Genomic DNA, 16122 nt, shown 5'->3' on the forward strand with positions numbered 1-16122 from the left:
AAATGGGCCTCTGTCATGCTCGCCAAGTATTTAAGGGGAGCATCCAGAGAAAGGATTTTTACTGCAACATCCCTTCCGAAGGGTTCTGCGTTTTGGAATTTTTTGATTTCTTGTAGGGAGGTGGTCCTACCACATTTATCTTGGGTTGTCCATAATGGGAGAAAGGCCCGTTTTTGGGATGAAGTTTGGAATGGGCATATGGCTCTCTCAGCTATTCATGATTGGTCCCCTTTGCCGAATATCCTATCGGATCTTTGTGGACCTTTTGTTGCAGATTATTTTAACATTGTCACCTCAGGTCCATGTTTAGTGGCTAAATGGAAGGATATCCCTCCCCTGTCTATCAATAATGATATTATTTTAACTTTTGTAGAAGAACTTCATAGGAGACCTTTAGTTTTCCATAACAAGGAGGACTCTTTGGTTTGGGTTAAAAGTGCTTCAGGCTCCTATTCGGTAAAAGAGGGGTACAATTCTCTGGTTCAGGCCCCTATGCCTTTTTGTTGGCCTACTAAGCTTTCCTGGCATCCTGCTTGTCTTCCAAAAGCAGGGGTTTTTGCTTGGTTGGCAGTCCAAGATAAAATCCTTATTGGAATGTGATTGGATAGGCTTGGGATTACAACAGTTTTCCCTTGTGTTTTCTGTGGTTATTGTATAGAATCGGTGGATCACCTTTTCCTGCTATGTCCTTTTGCCTCTGGATGTTGGTATTGGTTGTTTGGTATGTTAGGATGGTCTTCTGCTCTTTGTCCAAATCTACTTTCACAATTTATGCCCTGGCCCTTGTTGTTTCCCTCTTCGTTCTATTCATCTCTTTGGGTTGTTGCTCCATCTCTGGTGATTTGGAATCTTTGGCTTGAAAGGAATTCAAGAATCTTCAAACATAAGTCTGCATCTTTGGCAGACATAATTGGTAATATTCAAACCTCTATTAGTGAAGTGGTGCTTTCTTTCATTCATAAAAATTTAGATCATCTGAGGTCCTTTTCTCATTGGGATAATTGGGTTACTTGGCGATGGTCTTCACTTCATTTGATGTCTTCTCATGGGGTTGTATCAGATGGATTTTCTTCGCTTCTTAAGTGCAAGATGGCTAAATGGAGCCCTCCTCCTTTCCCTTAATTCAAACTTCAATTTGATGGGGCCTCTAAGGGCAATCCGGGGAGGTCTGGGATTGGGGTAATTATTTTTTATCACTCTTCAAAAATCATCAAAGCAGTTGGTAAATATATTGGTTTTGGCACTAATAACGTGGCTGAGTTTCAGGCTTTATCCTTTGGACTTGATCTTGCTCTTTCTCTAAACATTAAGGATATTGTTATTGAGGGTAATTCGATGCTGGTCTTTCAAGCGGTTGCTAGCAAAAAATGTCTCTCTTGGCACTTGCAGTATTTTTTGGAGCACATTCTCCTCCAACTTAATGGTTTTTCCACCTTCTCTATTTCTCACTGTTTCAGAGAGATTAATGTTTTCACGGATTTTCTTGCAAATAAGGTTGTTGTTGAAGGGGCTGATTATATAGAACTTGCCCCTTCGGACTTTCCTATCTCCTGTATGAAACTTCTCTCTTAACAGTCCTTCCATTTGGAAACTTCCTTCATTCCCTTTTCTTGGTGTGGTTGTTCTTTCGTAAGTGCCTATAATGAGGGTGTTGGCCTTTGAGGCAAGATCATTGCTATTGACATTTATTGGGAGAATCTCGTCATTAAGGAAAGAGTTTATGATTTAAGGGAATTTTTCATCTTCTGTTATGAGGTCTCTTGCTGGACATTTTCTTTTATGATGACAAGATAATCATACAACAGTTATCTTCTTCTCTGCAAGTATGGCATTCATTCTTTTTTGTTCTTTTTTCTATTTACACAATGCTTTGCATTATTTGGAGATTGTTTGGCAAAATTGGTGGTTGGTGGCTTTTTTTGAGGAATTGGAAAGTGCAGTTTATTTGGTGGTGCAAATGGCTCCTTATCATGTTACTAATATGGCTTTTGCTTTGGACTATTTTATGGATTGACCTCACCCTGTTTCCTGAGGGTTTTCTCCATCCTTCTCTACTTCTCATATGGATAGGCATATGTATGCTAACCATTTTTATGTTGACAGGATTGCTTTTTCTTGGTTCCTTTTTGGCTGTGTGTTTTGTTCTCTGCAAGGCCTTGGACTCATGTGGTGCATAGGCAGATTGGCTTTTTGGGGGTGCTGGCACTGATTTTGTTTAAGATATGGTGGCTTCATTTTGGGATGTTCTTCTTCACTGGGTCCTACAAGCTTTTCAAAGCTTCCTTTATATCTAATGCGATTGATGTTGTAATCTGGGGTTGTATTCGGGTCGCCTATGGGCTATTGTAATGGGTAGATAGGCTTTTGTTTTCTTGAGCAATACTAAAGGGTTTTCTTACTGGTTCTTTCCCTTCAGTGCTCATTGAACCAGACACCATGTAAAAAATATAAAGATTTAATATAATTTCAATGGGTCATCCACTTTTATCAAAAAAAAAATTAAAAAAATACAAAAGAATAAATATAGAAATTAAAATTAAAATATAAAAGAATATAATTAAAATTTGATTAAAGTTAATGAAAGGTCAAAAGGCATGAAATGATAAGTTGTGACTTCTTCTAACATGAGATATAAAAGGGAGAAGAGAAACTCATTTGAGGGGAGGAGAATTTGAAAAATGAGAAGTGCAGATCTGATTACGAAAGGTTAGGTCCCTTTCAAAGGGCAGAAATAATGAAGAGTTGCACTCTTTCAAAAGGTGCTAATGGTGAAAGGGTGTGTCTCTTGCCAAAGGGCATGCATGATGAAGAGGTGTGACCTATCCCTCACATTGAGAGCTATAAAGGAAAGGAATCAAAGCATCCAATAACATCACCATGGATGGACAAGATCAGAACTGTTATTAAGGTACAAGCAGTAACATCTTTGTTATTGGTGGTATGCATGGGGATGAGCTGAGTATGTATGCTTAATATATGAATGTATAGCAATCATACTTAATTTCATATATATTCATAAGACATAAGAAATTAGTATACTTATAGCCTAAATCATGTTATTACTGTCAATATTTAAGAAGATGGGAATGAGATGTTCCAAAGAGAGGCAGTCTGAATCCAAGCAATAGGTTAAGTCCCAAGATAGGGTGGGGATCAACGACCCATAAGCTTTGAGGGTATAGAACCAAGATAGGTAAGGGCTTGGATCTGTAAACTTTGAGGGAATTTATTGTATTTGGTCTCTAAGTGCTTTGGTAACATACATAGACCCTTCTCCCTTAAAACTGAAGTAGTAGTAGGGTCTGATATCTATATTAAAAACTATGAATAATGAAATTAATCATCTAATGAGAAAAATAAATAAAAACTTGTTAATAACTAATTGAAGAATATCAATCAACTTTAGTATACTGAAATAGATCAAGTAGGGGACAATACAAAAAAATTAAATTATCGTAGTGATAACCATGGTTCTATGTATTAGATCCATTTTATCAAACCATGCATCCCCTCCATCACCATTTTGTTCTCAATACAATTACAATTTCAATTATAGAATTTTATTGACAGAGAACCAAAATACCAAACGCAGCCATTTACAATTGTCAATTGACATACACTAGACAATTGTAGTTTCAACTATATAATTATAATGACAGAGAACCCAATAACCATATGCAGCTATTTACAATTAACCTACCCTACATTTACTACACACTTACTTTCATTTCCCCCGTCACTACTATTTTAAGTCCTCTCAACAAACCTTGCTTCTTTAAAGATGATTCGGAAATAACGGTTTGCACTACATTGATAAGCAATATATATAATTCTCAAATCATAAGCATTCAAAACTACATATATCTAGCTGCACTCTGATAGTTACAGCATTGATCTTTCAAGATAAATGCATGCAAAAAGATTTTCAAGTCCAAAGGAACAGTTAATGCCTGGGAGCACTTCATTAATGGAGAACATATTTTTGAGAAACATCACACTGAATGCCCCACCACAAAAAACTTTACTTACACAAAAAATCTGTAATCTGCTGACAAACCAGCAAATTTTACGATAGAATAATAGAACGGGTAACAAGTAAGCTCGGATACTTACAATCTGAACCTAATAATAGGCAGCGTCAAAGCATTAATGACTAGGCCTTCAACAATTACATGGATGGATGAGTCGGTGTTTGTGATGAGTCCATAAGAGCTGAACACATTTTCCACCATATTTTGCAGGGCAACCTGGTGCAGAACTAGAAAACAAAATTTCTCAGGAAAAAATACTAATGATAAATATGTTATATATAAAAATGATATTTACACAAGGGAAAGCACTTCCATTATTCAAAACTGAAGAAAAGAGTTCATATAGAATAGAAACATAGTTGAAGGCTCAGAGAAACAGACATAGCAAACTTGATGTGGTTAAATGTATAAAAGATAAATTTTGAAATAGAAATAAAATGCAAAATGTAACTCTTCCTAAACTCCACCAAACCGTCTCCAAAATGTAACTTAGTCCATAGCCATATGCAGTCATCTTCAACATCTAACTAAATATAATATGACACCAAAGCCCACACTTGTGATCTCTATTGCTGTGATCATGTCAATGTTTAACTTATTCAAAACTAGCAATTCTGCATTATATATCTGCCGACATATTCAACATTATTTACTGGCCATAATTTGCTAAACTTCCTGAAATATGTTTCCATTGATTAGTCCACTCAAAATGGTTTTTTGGCAATACATTCGATAAAGCATAATCCACTTAAAGAATTATCGTATTTGACATCAGATAGAAAGTGAGTTCTTTATATCTCATAGATGTCATCTCCATTATATGTAACCTGCACCGTCCACATTTGTTCAAGGAAAATCCTCTAAATTAAGGCATAGCTAAAGCCTCCAGACGTCTGAGCTGTTAGCCACTTGCATTTCTCACAAAAGCTCTGGCAACGTATATAAAATCACACCTCTAATTGTAATTCCCACTTAACATTAAAAACAAACCTTCATGTAGATAAATGAAATGATTATTAGTTGGATTGTTTACCCAATAAAATTTTCTATTAGTAAAGATGGTATTCAGGATTTTTCTCTTCAAAGGAAAAAACAATAAAAATTATCTAAACTTCTCTTACACCACTGAAACAACTCAAGAAAGTGAACACTTTCCATTGCCTAAGAAACCAAATATCAGCAAAATATTATGTTTTGGCAAGGATGTGTCCATTCATATTACCTGCATCTACAAACTGCATATTGAAATATTGTTACCAGCAATAACACATCTACAACCTGCATATCGAGAAATAATCACCAGCAAAAATGCTTAGCATCTACAAACTGTATTGCAAAATCAAATCACCCGCTTCTATTCCCAATATAAGTTAGTTGTATATATTTTGGTAGCCACAATGTTGTAGCATGAACTTACCTAGTGCTCAGTAATGAAGCATGAATAAAAAAGAATTTTGTTGAACAGAGGCACATTTAAAGTCTAACAAAGACAAAAGAGAGTTCATCTTTTTGTGCATGGTCTTAAGATGCAGAGTGCACTCTGTGCAGCTATTTAGTACATATATTCTGTAGTTGTCTCTTGATTTGAAATTGGGCTGTTGAACTCATTACATATTTGACAGGTAAATTAAATAGTTGTCTTTGCTAGTTTGGAAGTCTCTATTTTATCTATTATGCAGATATCAATTATAAGGCAATAAAGCAGTACTCAAAGAAATGTTTTAGAGAATATCTATGATCAAATTGTTGAAAAATGTTCAATTCATGAAATGTTTAGAAGCTACACGTTTTCTGAAAAATGTAAATTATGGAGCACTGGACAACTAAAAAACATTTAATTGTGTCATATGTTTTGACTAGGTCAGAAATTACTGCCAGTGGATACTATTACTGCAATATAAATCTAGATCTGGGGAACGTGCATAGTTTTTAGAATAACTGATTACATAAGAGATACGCTTTGTTGCCTCAACGACGCATATAGACATATTGACACAATTTAAAGATTCCATACAAATAATTGGACTAGTGAAACAAATGAGGTAAATGCGTAATGAAAGTATTTTGGTAATATTTTACAGAAGCCTCTTTGGTGTATTACTATTATCCTGAAGCTTGAAAATGAAAATAGCCTCGTTGAAATAGACGCATCCTTGCAAGGGTCATTAAGTATGTCAGATCTATATCTTGAGGATCTCCCTTGTTCAGATGACATCATATACAAGCCAAGATGTAACAGTGTAATTAAATTGTTGAATATCAATCCAAGCAACGGATGTAGATTTAGGGCTCAAGAAGACGATCAGACATATATCATAGACCATAAGTTTCAAAAAATGCCGCTGCCTGAAATATCCAAGATGATACAAGTAAAAAATTATAATTTTTTTGAATGCTAGTAGATTTATATTAGAACTAACTTTTAAATGGTTCAGAATGACTGGACAATGGAACTATATTCTAATAGAACTTTAATTTTTCTGTCAATATTAAAGTTATACATGGATGAAAAATATATACATGCATAACAACCATCCACCAAAGGAAATATTTCGCTGTAAACAAAAGTTAGATAACTTTGCATCTCATCCCAACAATGCAAAGCAACCTTACAATTTCTCTCTGAAACATCTATTACCAACCTGTAGGAAGACTTCACAGTGGAAAAGAATTCTATTGCTTGGAAGCATTTCCCAAATAAGGCGTGGAAAAGAAAATGGTTGAAGCAACAAGGCAGCTGCAGATTGTAGACTACTGCTTTAATCATATATCTTGAGTTTAATCCGAATCACTGCCTGTACTCTCCATAGCCTTCAGACCCATTGGCTTCTACATGAATGTACACAATCATATCAATCGTGGAATAATTCGTACCAATTTCTATTTAGATCAGACCAAGTGGAAAAAGAATTGAAGAAAATTTTACTACAATAAATGTAATATTAAATTATTAATAACATATGATGCCCACAATGCTGCTCTTATGAATACCAGTGGTAGAATCTACATTACCTTCTTTATACTCTTCTTTTCCCTCACGTCATATCTTCCCCTTGCCACATCTGAAAGCCAAAACCCAGGACAGCAATTCTGTTTATACACAGAAACAAGCATGTTAGTTGTTGTTGCCTGTAAAGCTCAATCAAGACCTTCCAATACAACTCATCCTTTGCAAAGTAAGGACAAACATCCTTCTCAAAACAATAGAGCAATATTTATTAGCAGGGATCATAAACCTGATTCCACAATAGAAATACCCTAAATTTTTAACTTGGATGACAGTGACAGCTCCTCAGAAAGCCAAAGGAAATTCTTCCCAAAGGGTCCAGGTTCCAAATTTGTAAGGTCTCCCATTAGAGATCCAACGAATAGAAGCATAAAAGAGTAAAAAAAATTGTTACGATTAACCTGTAAATTCCTTTCAACGATTTTCGGGCGCTTTTTAGGCCTCTGTGGAAGCTTGCTGCCCTTAATGACTAAAAAGTCGCATTCCTTCTCCTTCCTTGATAATGCGATCAATATCCTAGGCCATGGAAATTTGTCCATATCCATATTCTCGGGAGGCTGAGCAAAGGCTTCTATCTCTGAAGGAATCAAAGAAGCTGGAGCAATGCAGTCCCCCACATCCCCATCCTTGCAAGGGGTGATTTTGTCAGGCACGCAAGAAGATTCTGGAGAATGCTCTTCTGCCCTCTTATTAAACAAGACTCCATTGCTTCCACAAGCAGCCTCATATTCAGGACTCCTATCATTTCCCAAGCACAATAATCAAAACTATTCAGTTCCAATAATACCCACATCGGGAATTTTATACCCAATTGACATTTGCGTTAAAATGAATTTAAAAAACAAAAATTCCGAAGTCAAAAATCAAATCCAAAATCATGGGAAAGAAGCATAACGATCAAAGGGGATTTTGAACTAACCAACCTTCTCATGGGTAAAGAGGTGATATTTGTAGGATGAATAGAAGCCACGTGACATATGGATGGAATATGGTCACCATTCCTGGTAGCATTAATATCAGATTTTCTAGCAGAATCATCAACCATATTAGCCCTGCAACCCCTAGACCTCTTCTTCTGTCTCCATTGAGACAACAGATCGCCTCCTGGAATCCTATTTTTCATGGGCTGCTTTTGATCTTCTTGATTCTTGATATTGCCATTTAATGGCTCAAACGAAGAATCCGGATGATAACTGTTATTATTGTTTGAGAAAGCCCCCTTGCTCATTTCTCCTTTTCCTTTCAAAATCACAGCTTGGTTCTTTTTACAAACGAACTTTCCAATCGCAACGCCATTTTCATTCCTCTTGTTTACTTTGAAATGGGTTTTGTTCCCGTCGCTTGCAGGAGAATCCTCCTGACTACCACCTTGATATCTGCACAGGAAAGCTCCATTCAAGTTTCAGATCAAACAGAGAGTCCAACTCCGAACAATCCAAGAGCAAAAATAGAATGCAACTCACCTCATGGCCAAGTGGTTGTCATCCACTCCTGAAAAGCTAGTAATAAAACTAGTACACTTGTCTGCAATCTTACTTCATGGAAGACCATCTGCTACGCAGGGACTCAAATCGAAAATCTGCAAGGTCTTCTTTTTAAGATTTTGCATGGTGTAAAAACTTAGAGCACAGGAAGGGATAGACTGGCGATGTCCAGTAAAAAAAATGAATGTGTGAAAAGTTGAAGAGAAGAATGGAAGATTTTTTTAGTCATTCATTTGATACCTTTTTAGAAAAGAAAAAATAATTTGAAAAAATAATTTCAACCTTGCTCACGCCCCTCTTTTTAACTTCCCTCTTTCCGCTAGATTGGACCATGTCAAACTAGGGAATCGTTATAGCTTAACTTCATGTATACACAGATTTTACGTTCTATGGGATTTTGATGATTTTTTTGTTGTCTTTGTATGTGATTTTACTGCTTGTAGCTATTGTTTCGATTTTTGAATAGTCACGATGCATATTGTGGGATCAAAAGGTACACTTTTCAAAGTGTCGTGTACTTAAAATTGCCAATACTTAAGCACAAATATGCCTCACTAGCGCTATGAGTACTAATAATGATACACAAATGGTCAATTATGGTCCAAAAATGCTAAAAAATGGGTGGTTATTAGTACATGTGAAATTTATTAATGGATTATTAGTTACCTTTTTTTTTTCCTTTAAATTTAGTAATTGTGAGGTTGGGTGTGCAAGGAGTGAACGGTTATTGGAACATGGGTGGTAACTAGTGTTCTTCCCCTATCCCTCATTCAATTATCATTTTAGATTGATTTTCCTCACCCATGAGTTTAAAAAAAAAACCTCCAACCTATCCCTTTGTAAGTGAAAATAACACATCTCATATAAATATTTTTTAAATATTTTCTTAAAAATATTGATATACAAATTAATCTAAATTATGTATTAAGAGTTGAAATTGGTAAATCAAATGATTTATTATAACACTTATATGTAAAAGTTAAGTGTAAATGGAAGAAGTGTCTAATTCATTAATTGAAGAATATATGTCTTTGATGAAGATTCTAGGATCTAACTAGTTCTATCTTGAATGTGTGAACTATCTATCAATGAAATGCATTGTTTCCTACATTTAATCTACACTCTATATGAGATTGAGTTTGCAAGTCTAGGTCAAGTCTTATATTGCTTTAAACTCTGAGTTGGACATGGAATAACACATGTTGCACTCATGTGATTTATGTACAAATAAATCACACCTACTCACATGGCAAAAAAAGGGAATGGGAGAGTGTATAGAGGACTACCCTCTTTGTGAATAAGGAGTGTCATAAGAGTTGCAACAATGCTCATTTGTGGGAGAACACTTATATTGGTTTGATTGCTCTATTTAGCAGGGAGTAGCACTTGATGATGGGTGATAGTGTGATACATGGTGTGGTGGTTGAGATATAAAGGTGAGCTCTAGCAAACATTTGAAGATTTTGTTGAGTATTGATGAGGAAGGTATGTAATCAATGGCTCTCTCTCTCTAGAGTATTGATGAGGAAGGTATGTAATCAATGGCTCTCTCTCTCTAGAGTATTGATGAGGAAGGTATGTAATCAATGGCTCTCTCTCTCTCTCTCTCTCTCTCTCTCTCTCTCTCTCTCTCTCTCTCTCTCTCTCTCTCTCTCTCTTGTCGCTTATTGTTGTCTTCATGATGTATATTGCAAAATAAGTGATTTCTATTGAACTTGCATTTTGTCACTTAATTCAAGGCTCGATTGGGTCATTTTGAGCTTATTTAGGATGGATTCTACTCAATCCTTCCTAATCCAAGCACACATGAGTTGTATGATGAGAGAGAGAGAGAGAGAGAGAGAGAGAGAGAAGAGATAGATACACCTTATCTTAGTGTGCTAGTTGCATTCTATGTTTGAATTGGTTTACACTTGATTACATCAATTGCTTGCTTGATTGTTATATTTGGATTTGTTTATCTTGTCTTGTTGGTCAATGTTTCATTGTTTTTGTTTTCTTTGTTGATTGTTTGTCTTCTATTGTTAGTAAGGGCTTTATGAGTTGAGTTGACGTTTTGAATGAATTTAAATTAATAAATGAATAATCGAAATAAAATATAAAATAAAAAAATAACTAATCTATATTTTTTGGATTTTCCCAAATAACAGTGTGATCCAATTAGCTAACAAAATGCAACAAGAATTATTCTAACTAGCTAAAGGAATGTAATGTAAAAGCTAATGTTTACAATGTGGCTTGTAAATGATTTTTCATATACGTTATTGTTTTATTATTAATTGTATTCATTGAAAATGATTTTGCTTTGGATATCGTTGATGATATGTGATTTAAAAATAAAGCATTACTAAAGGGAAAGTGCACTAATTTTATTTTTATTTTTTTTTTTGCGAGGGGAGCATCCAACTAAGAAAAAATACTGAGAATGTCATTGCATTATACTAAACTCACGTGTGTGTGTGTGTGTGTGTGTGTGTGTGTGTGTGTGTGTGTGTGTGTGTGTGTGTGTGTGTGTGTGTGTGTGTGTGTGTGTGATGTTCTCCATAAAGAAAAAGTGCCTATTTCAACCAAAACCCCCTTAAAAAATTGTTATTTTTAACTATGATTGAATGTTGCATAGGAGAAAAAACGCAATTGCATTCACAATATTGAAGGGAGTTACCAAGTTATAATGGATATTATCTTCCAATGTTGTGTCACAAGAGAGATATCAATTATTTCCTTTTTTTAAAAAAATATTGATTTTTATAAAAATCAATATTTTTTTACAATGCATATATGATTTTATAACCAACTCCTCCCAATCCCCACTCTTGAACCAAATTTAGATGAGGATATGCCTAAAGTGAACCCTCTATCACTCAAATTCTTGAACCAACGCTTCCAACAAATCCTAAAAAAAACAAAGAGGATTTATTAGGGCATTTAGAATGAAATTAAATTCAAATGAATGAATTAGTTTCAACATTAAATGGATCAATATCAAACACCCACTAGATGTATCTATTAGATATTGAAATTGTTGCTCCATAATCCTAGAACTTAATTTCACCTTCAAAGCCAAGGGTTGTCATTAAAAAATAAAAATAGCATAAACAAAGTGAGGAGGGTTAAAGGGTAATTGGCGAGAGTGGGTAAACTCTCTTGCACTTTGGGTTTAGCTCCTAGAGGTGACCTTAAATAAGGTTTTTTTACTACTAAAAAATAAACATGTAATAAACAATTTGATTAAATGTCCAGATGTAGTTTCTAGTCCCCAAAACTAAAACTACCCACTAATGTGACCTCTTATATAGCTTATGAGAACATTGAAATAAATGCAAGATGATGATACCAGGGCATGATTTAGTAAAATAAATAAATTGCTAAGTATCACAAATGATATTCCCTATTTAAACGTGTTGAATTATAAATTGAAAATAATATACTCTATTCATTCTTAGAGTATGATTGGTCAAACATTTCCAAGACAAATACCTATGCATTGGGCAATGTATTCATAGTATATCAAAGGAAAAACAAATTGAAACCACAAGGAATAATTAGCAATGCATTTACCCAACCAAAGATGTGATATTAACAACAAAACATGATTAATAAATCCATCAAAAAAATACACAAATCCATGTACAATGTGGAAGAGCTCATTATGAAGTTTATAATGTATTATAATGTTTTTGATATTAGTAGCAGCCAAAACAAGGGGGCTGACCCAAGAGAGAACAAGGAAACAGTGGCAAGCCAACTGTCAGCAGAACATCAGCAAAATTACAACCCTCTACTTACCTCTATCAAAAGCAATGATCATTCTACGTAAGTTCAGCAGATATATAAAAGTCATAATAAACATGATAAATCTTTGCCACATAGGGCAATAGGTGGATAAGTTCATATCTAAATAGGAAATAAAACTATCATCCCGTAGGCAGCTAGGACCAAACAAAAAACCAGTCTTCCGAGACATAAAAACCAACTTTTTTTTTTTTTCAATAAAAGTGGATTATTCCACTAAACTTTTTTATTAATATTTTTTTTTTTTTTACACAGGATTCAAAGAGCATACCAGAGGAAAGAACCCTGGGAAGAAAACCTCTAGTCACAGCTCATAAAATAAACTTATAGTATCTAACGGATCAATTTATACACCCCACCCAAAACCACATACAAAATGCGGTCACAACACATATAATATCAATTTTGCATAGAGCCCATATGACAATTTGCCAAAAAAACCCATCGAATAATTTTCAAATGTAGACTCCATAGCTGCTATCAATGGAAGAAGACAAAATTTTCCAAAGCCCTGTGCCAAATCCCATGAGCCAAAAACCTTCCTGCCAAAAAAGAAAGTATCAAAAAACCTTTGGAAAAATACTATTATATCAAATACCATGACCTCGAACTCTTCTCTAGATAATGAACATGAATACTTGAAATGAAAGGGGAAAGCGTGAATAATTATCATCATAAAATTTTACATCGACGTTACTCAAGAAAATCATATGACTATTGCTGCAAACCTTCCCATACCCTAGAAGGAATTTCCTCAAAACCCACCTCTTGTTGATTAGCATTGCTATCAATGGCTAAATTTGCCAAATAACCTGCAATCTTATTAACTTCTCTGTAACAATGGGATACCAAGAAAGATTCAAACAATTCTAATTTTTGTAGAATGGGATCAAGTATATACTACAAATTCCAACAATTCGATTTCTTTTTCATAACACATTGAATAATCACCATAGAATCACCTTCAATTATTAAGTCTTTAATTCCCAAAGAGATCGCCATATCCAATCCAAAAGACAAAGCATGAAATTCCGCATAATTGTTAGTTTTAAAACCAATAGCATGACACTTCGCTCGAATAAAATTTGCATTGTGATCATAAATTACCATGCCTACCCCAGCTGGCCCAGGGTTACCAAGAGAGGCCCCATCAAAATTCAGTTTAAAGTGCCCCTCCGGAGGAGGTTTCCATCTAGCAGAGCATCTCTTACCTATTGCATCATTCTTTTTTAAAATTGAACCATGAGAGGGTAAAACTGACAACAGCTTCCAAACTCTAGTAACTCTACTATCCCAGTGCGAAAAAGAAGTAAGATTTTCTGAATTCTTATAAATAAATGACAAAGCAACCTCAGAGATTGAAAACTCAATTTTTAATAGAACCTCAGACACAGGAGACCTTGTTTTTTTAAATATCCTATTGTTTCTCTTTAGCCAAACATTCCAAATTACAATAGATGGAGATATGATCCAAAGGCATGCATAAAAAGATGAGGCAAACATAAAGGGCCAAGATCTAAAATGGGAAATGAGATCCTTACCAATAACAAAGGATATATTTAACTTCTCAAACAACCACTGCCAACATTCATAAGCATAATCACAATGTAGGAACAGGTGTGAAGAAGATTCCAAATTTTTGTTACAAAGGACACAAGGGAAAACAACAGTAATACCAAGCCTGTCTAGTCTCATACCTGTAAGGACTCTATCCTGAACTGCCAACCAAGCAAAGGCTCCAGCTTTGGGAAGACAAGCCGAATGCCAAAACAACTTATAAGGCCAAGAAGATAAATCTTTAGCAACCATAAGAGAGTTGTAACCATCTTTAACAGTGTACTTATCAGAAATATTCTTTGTCCAAATAAGTTCATCCTCAGAATCAGAAAGCAATACAATTCTATCCCCCAAAATCTTTTCAAAATCTAATTTCATGCTTTGATCAACATCTAAGAAATCAATCGACTTCCATCTAGCTAGCTTAAGGGGTCCACTAGTCACAATTTCAAAATAATCTGCTACAAAAACACCCCAAAGGGAGGAAAGAACAGTGTTCAGAGGAGACCAATCCCTAATATTCACCAAAGGTGTGTGTCCATTCCATACTTCATCCCAGAATCTGACCTTTCTACCATAAAAACCAACTATTGATTTGAATGTAAAATTTTAATTTTAATTTTATTTAAGTTTTCATTGTTGTGAGATTTAAGTTTATTTGGAATAACAAATGGATTAAGATGGCTCTGCGTGTGTGTGGGTGTCGTGCTTGTTGGTATTATGGATGTGTTGCATTGGTTTTGTCATTGATGTCAACACTTATCCTTCTGGAGATCTACATTATTGATTTGGCACTATGGTTATATTGGTTTACTGTTGAACCGCCACATTGTGTTCACCGGCAAGGTCAGTGACTTATGCACAGTCACCGGTATATGCTCACCAACAGGTTATATGGTTCATGGGCACTGATGATGACTTGTTATCATATGGAGATCACTTGATTATGTCAAAGATATGGTTTGGATACTTGGTTTTGGGATTTTGGTTATTGGTCTAATCGGGTTGACATATTTGCTGTTACCGACAGATTGGTCTAGGTTATGGACCGGTATGCGTTATCTATTCCAGATCAGCATGACATGTTATGGAGATGATTTATTGATTGGATATTATTGTAAATGTATTGAGCCAACATGTTGTATCGTATCAAGACTTATTTGTAATTGATTTAATTGTAATATTCTTAGTGAGCTGACCTACACATTTGGTCTTAGGTTTTGTATAAATGTAAGATCTCATTTGTGAGATGAAGCATGGAATTGTGGTATGATCATGGTATGTGTGAATATTGAAGATCATATGAGCAGATCATAGAGTGAAACAAGCAGACATCATTTGAAGGTTAAAGGAAGGTCTAAAGGTGTTTATCAGAGCTTAAACCGGTACTGAATCTAACATTGCAGATGTACTTTGAAGCAGTACATTATTCTAGGATTTAACCATCCTACTGTAGTCATTGCGACTCCCATTTGAGCAGTGTGCTCTAGGCGGTTGGCCTTTGTGCATGTGCAGACCCCATTTGTATACACATACTATCTACAGTAGTATAATCTGATTATGGGTAAGGTTTCCCACCGTGGTTTTTCCCCTTACAGGGTTTCCACGTCAAAAATATATGTGTTATGTGTTGTGGATGTTGTTTCTCTTTCTGTTTCATGCATTAAGTTTCACCGGTATTGATATTAACTGTTAATCTATTAACCGGCATTAAGTTTGGTTTACCGGTATTAAGTATTAAGTTGGATTAAGTTATAATTGGGTTGCAATTCATTGACAACTGATTCACCCCCCCCCCTCTCAGTTGTCCTTCTGGTTCCTAACAGTGCTAGGGCCAACGTGCCCTAGCTTGTGTCCTGCGCTCTGCTTGCTTCGTTCCAAGGGGGTTTCTTGCTTGCTCGGGGTCGATTTTTGCTTGCCCGTGGTCAGGTTTTCTGGGCTGCCGTAGGGCTTTTTTGCAACCCTTTTCTATTTCTTCAGCTCTAGGTTGTCGTTGGGGTGTGTGGGGTTTTGGGGTTGGGTTTTCTGCCCCTCTTCTTTTTCTTCTTTTGGTATTTTCTCTGGATCCATGGACAATAGAGGATTATCCTCTTCTCAGATGGTCTCTGGAGATCTGGATATGGCAGATTCGTCTCATTTGCTGCATGCATGTGGAAAGGAACACATTGGTCATTCCCAATCAGGGGCAGGTGTCTCTTCTTTGAAAGAGCCTTTTCGCATGAAAAAGGTGAATGGTTGTTTGGAGAGATCC

At 35.4% G+C, this 16122-nt stretch overlaps 1 protein-coding gene across 7 annotated transcripts; it reads right to left on the bottom strand.

The window, feature by feature from the left end:
• Positions 1-3782: 3782 nt before the first annotated feature.
• Positions 3783-8919, bottom strand: LOC131045310 (uncharacterized). Of its 7 annotated transcripts, none has more exons than XR_009105798.2 (7): positions 8502-8919; positions 7962-8414; positions 7440-7776; positions 7044-7121; positions 6674-6857; positions 5254-5309; positions 3783-4258 (listed from the first exon to the last, which is right to left on the bottom strand). XR_009105798.2 is itself a non-coding variant. In XM_057978882.2 (5 exons), exons 1-5 carry the CDS (start codon positions 8504-8506, stop codon positions 6810-6812), a joined length of 924 nt encoding a protein of 307 aa, XP_057834865.1. In that variant the 5' UTR covers positions 8507-8919; the 3' UTR covers positions 6486-6809. The 7 variants fall into 7 exon arrangements, 1 of the variants encoding a protein (XP_057834865.1); XR_009105796.2 differs by having other exon boundaries at positions 3783-4247; positions 6674-6860; XR_009105795.2 differs by having other exon boundaries at positions 6674-6860.
• Positions 8920-16122: the final 7203 nt, after the last annotated feature.

Source organism: Cryptomeria japonica, chromosome 3, assembly GCF_030272615.1.
Source record: "Cryptomeria japonica chromosome 3, Sugi_1.0, whole genome shotgun sequence".
NCBI lineage: Eukaryota > Viridiplantae > Streptophyta > Pinopsida > Cupressales > Cupressaceae > Cryptomeria > Cryptomeria japonica.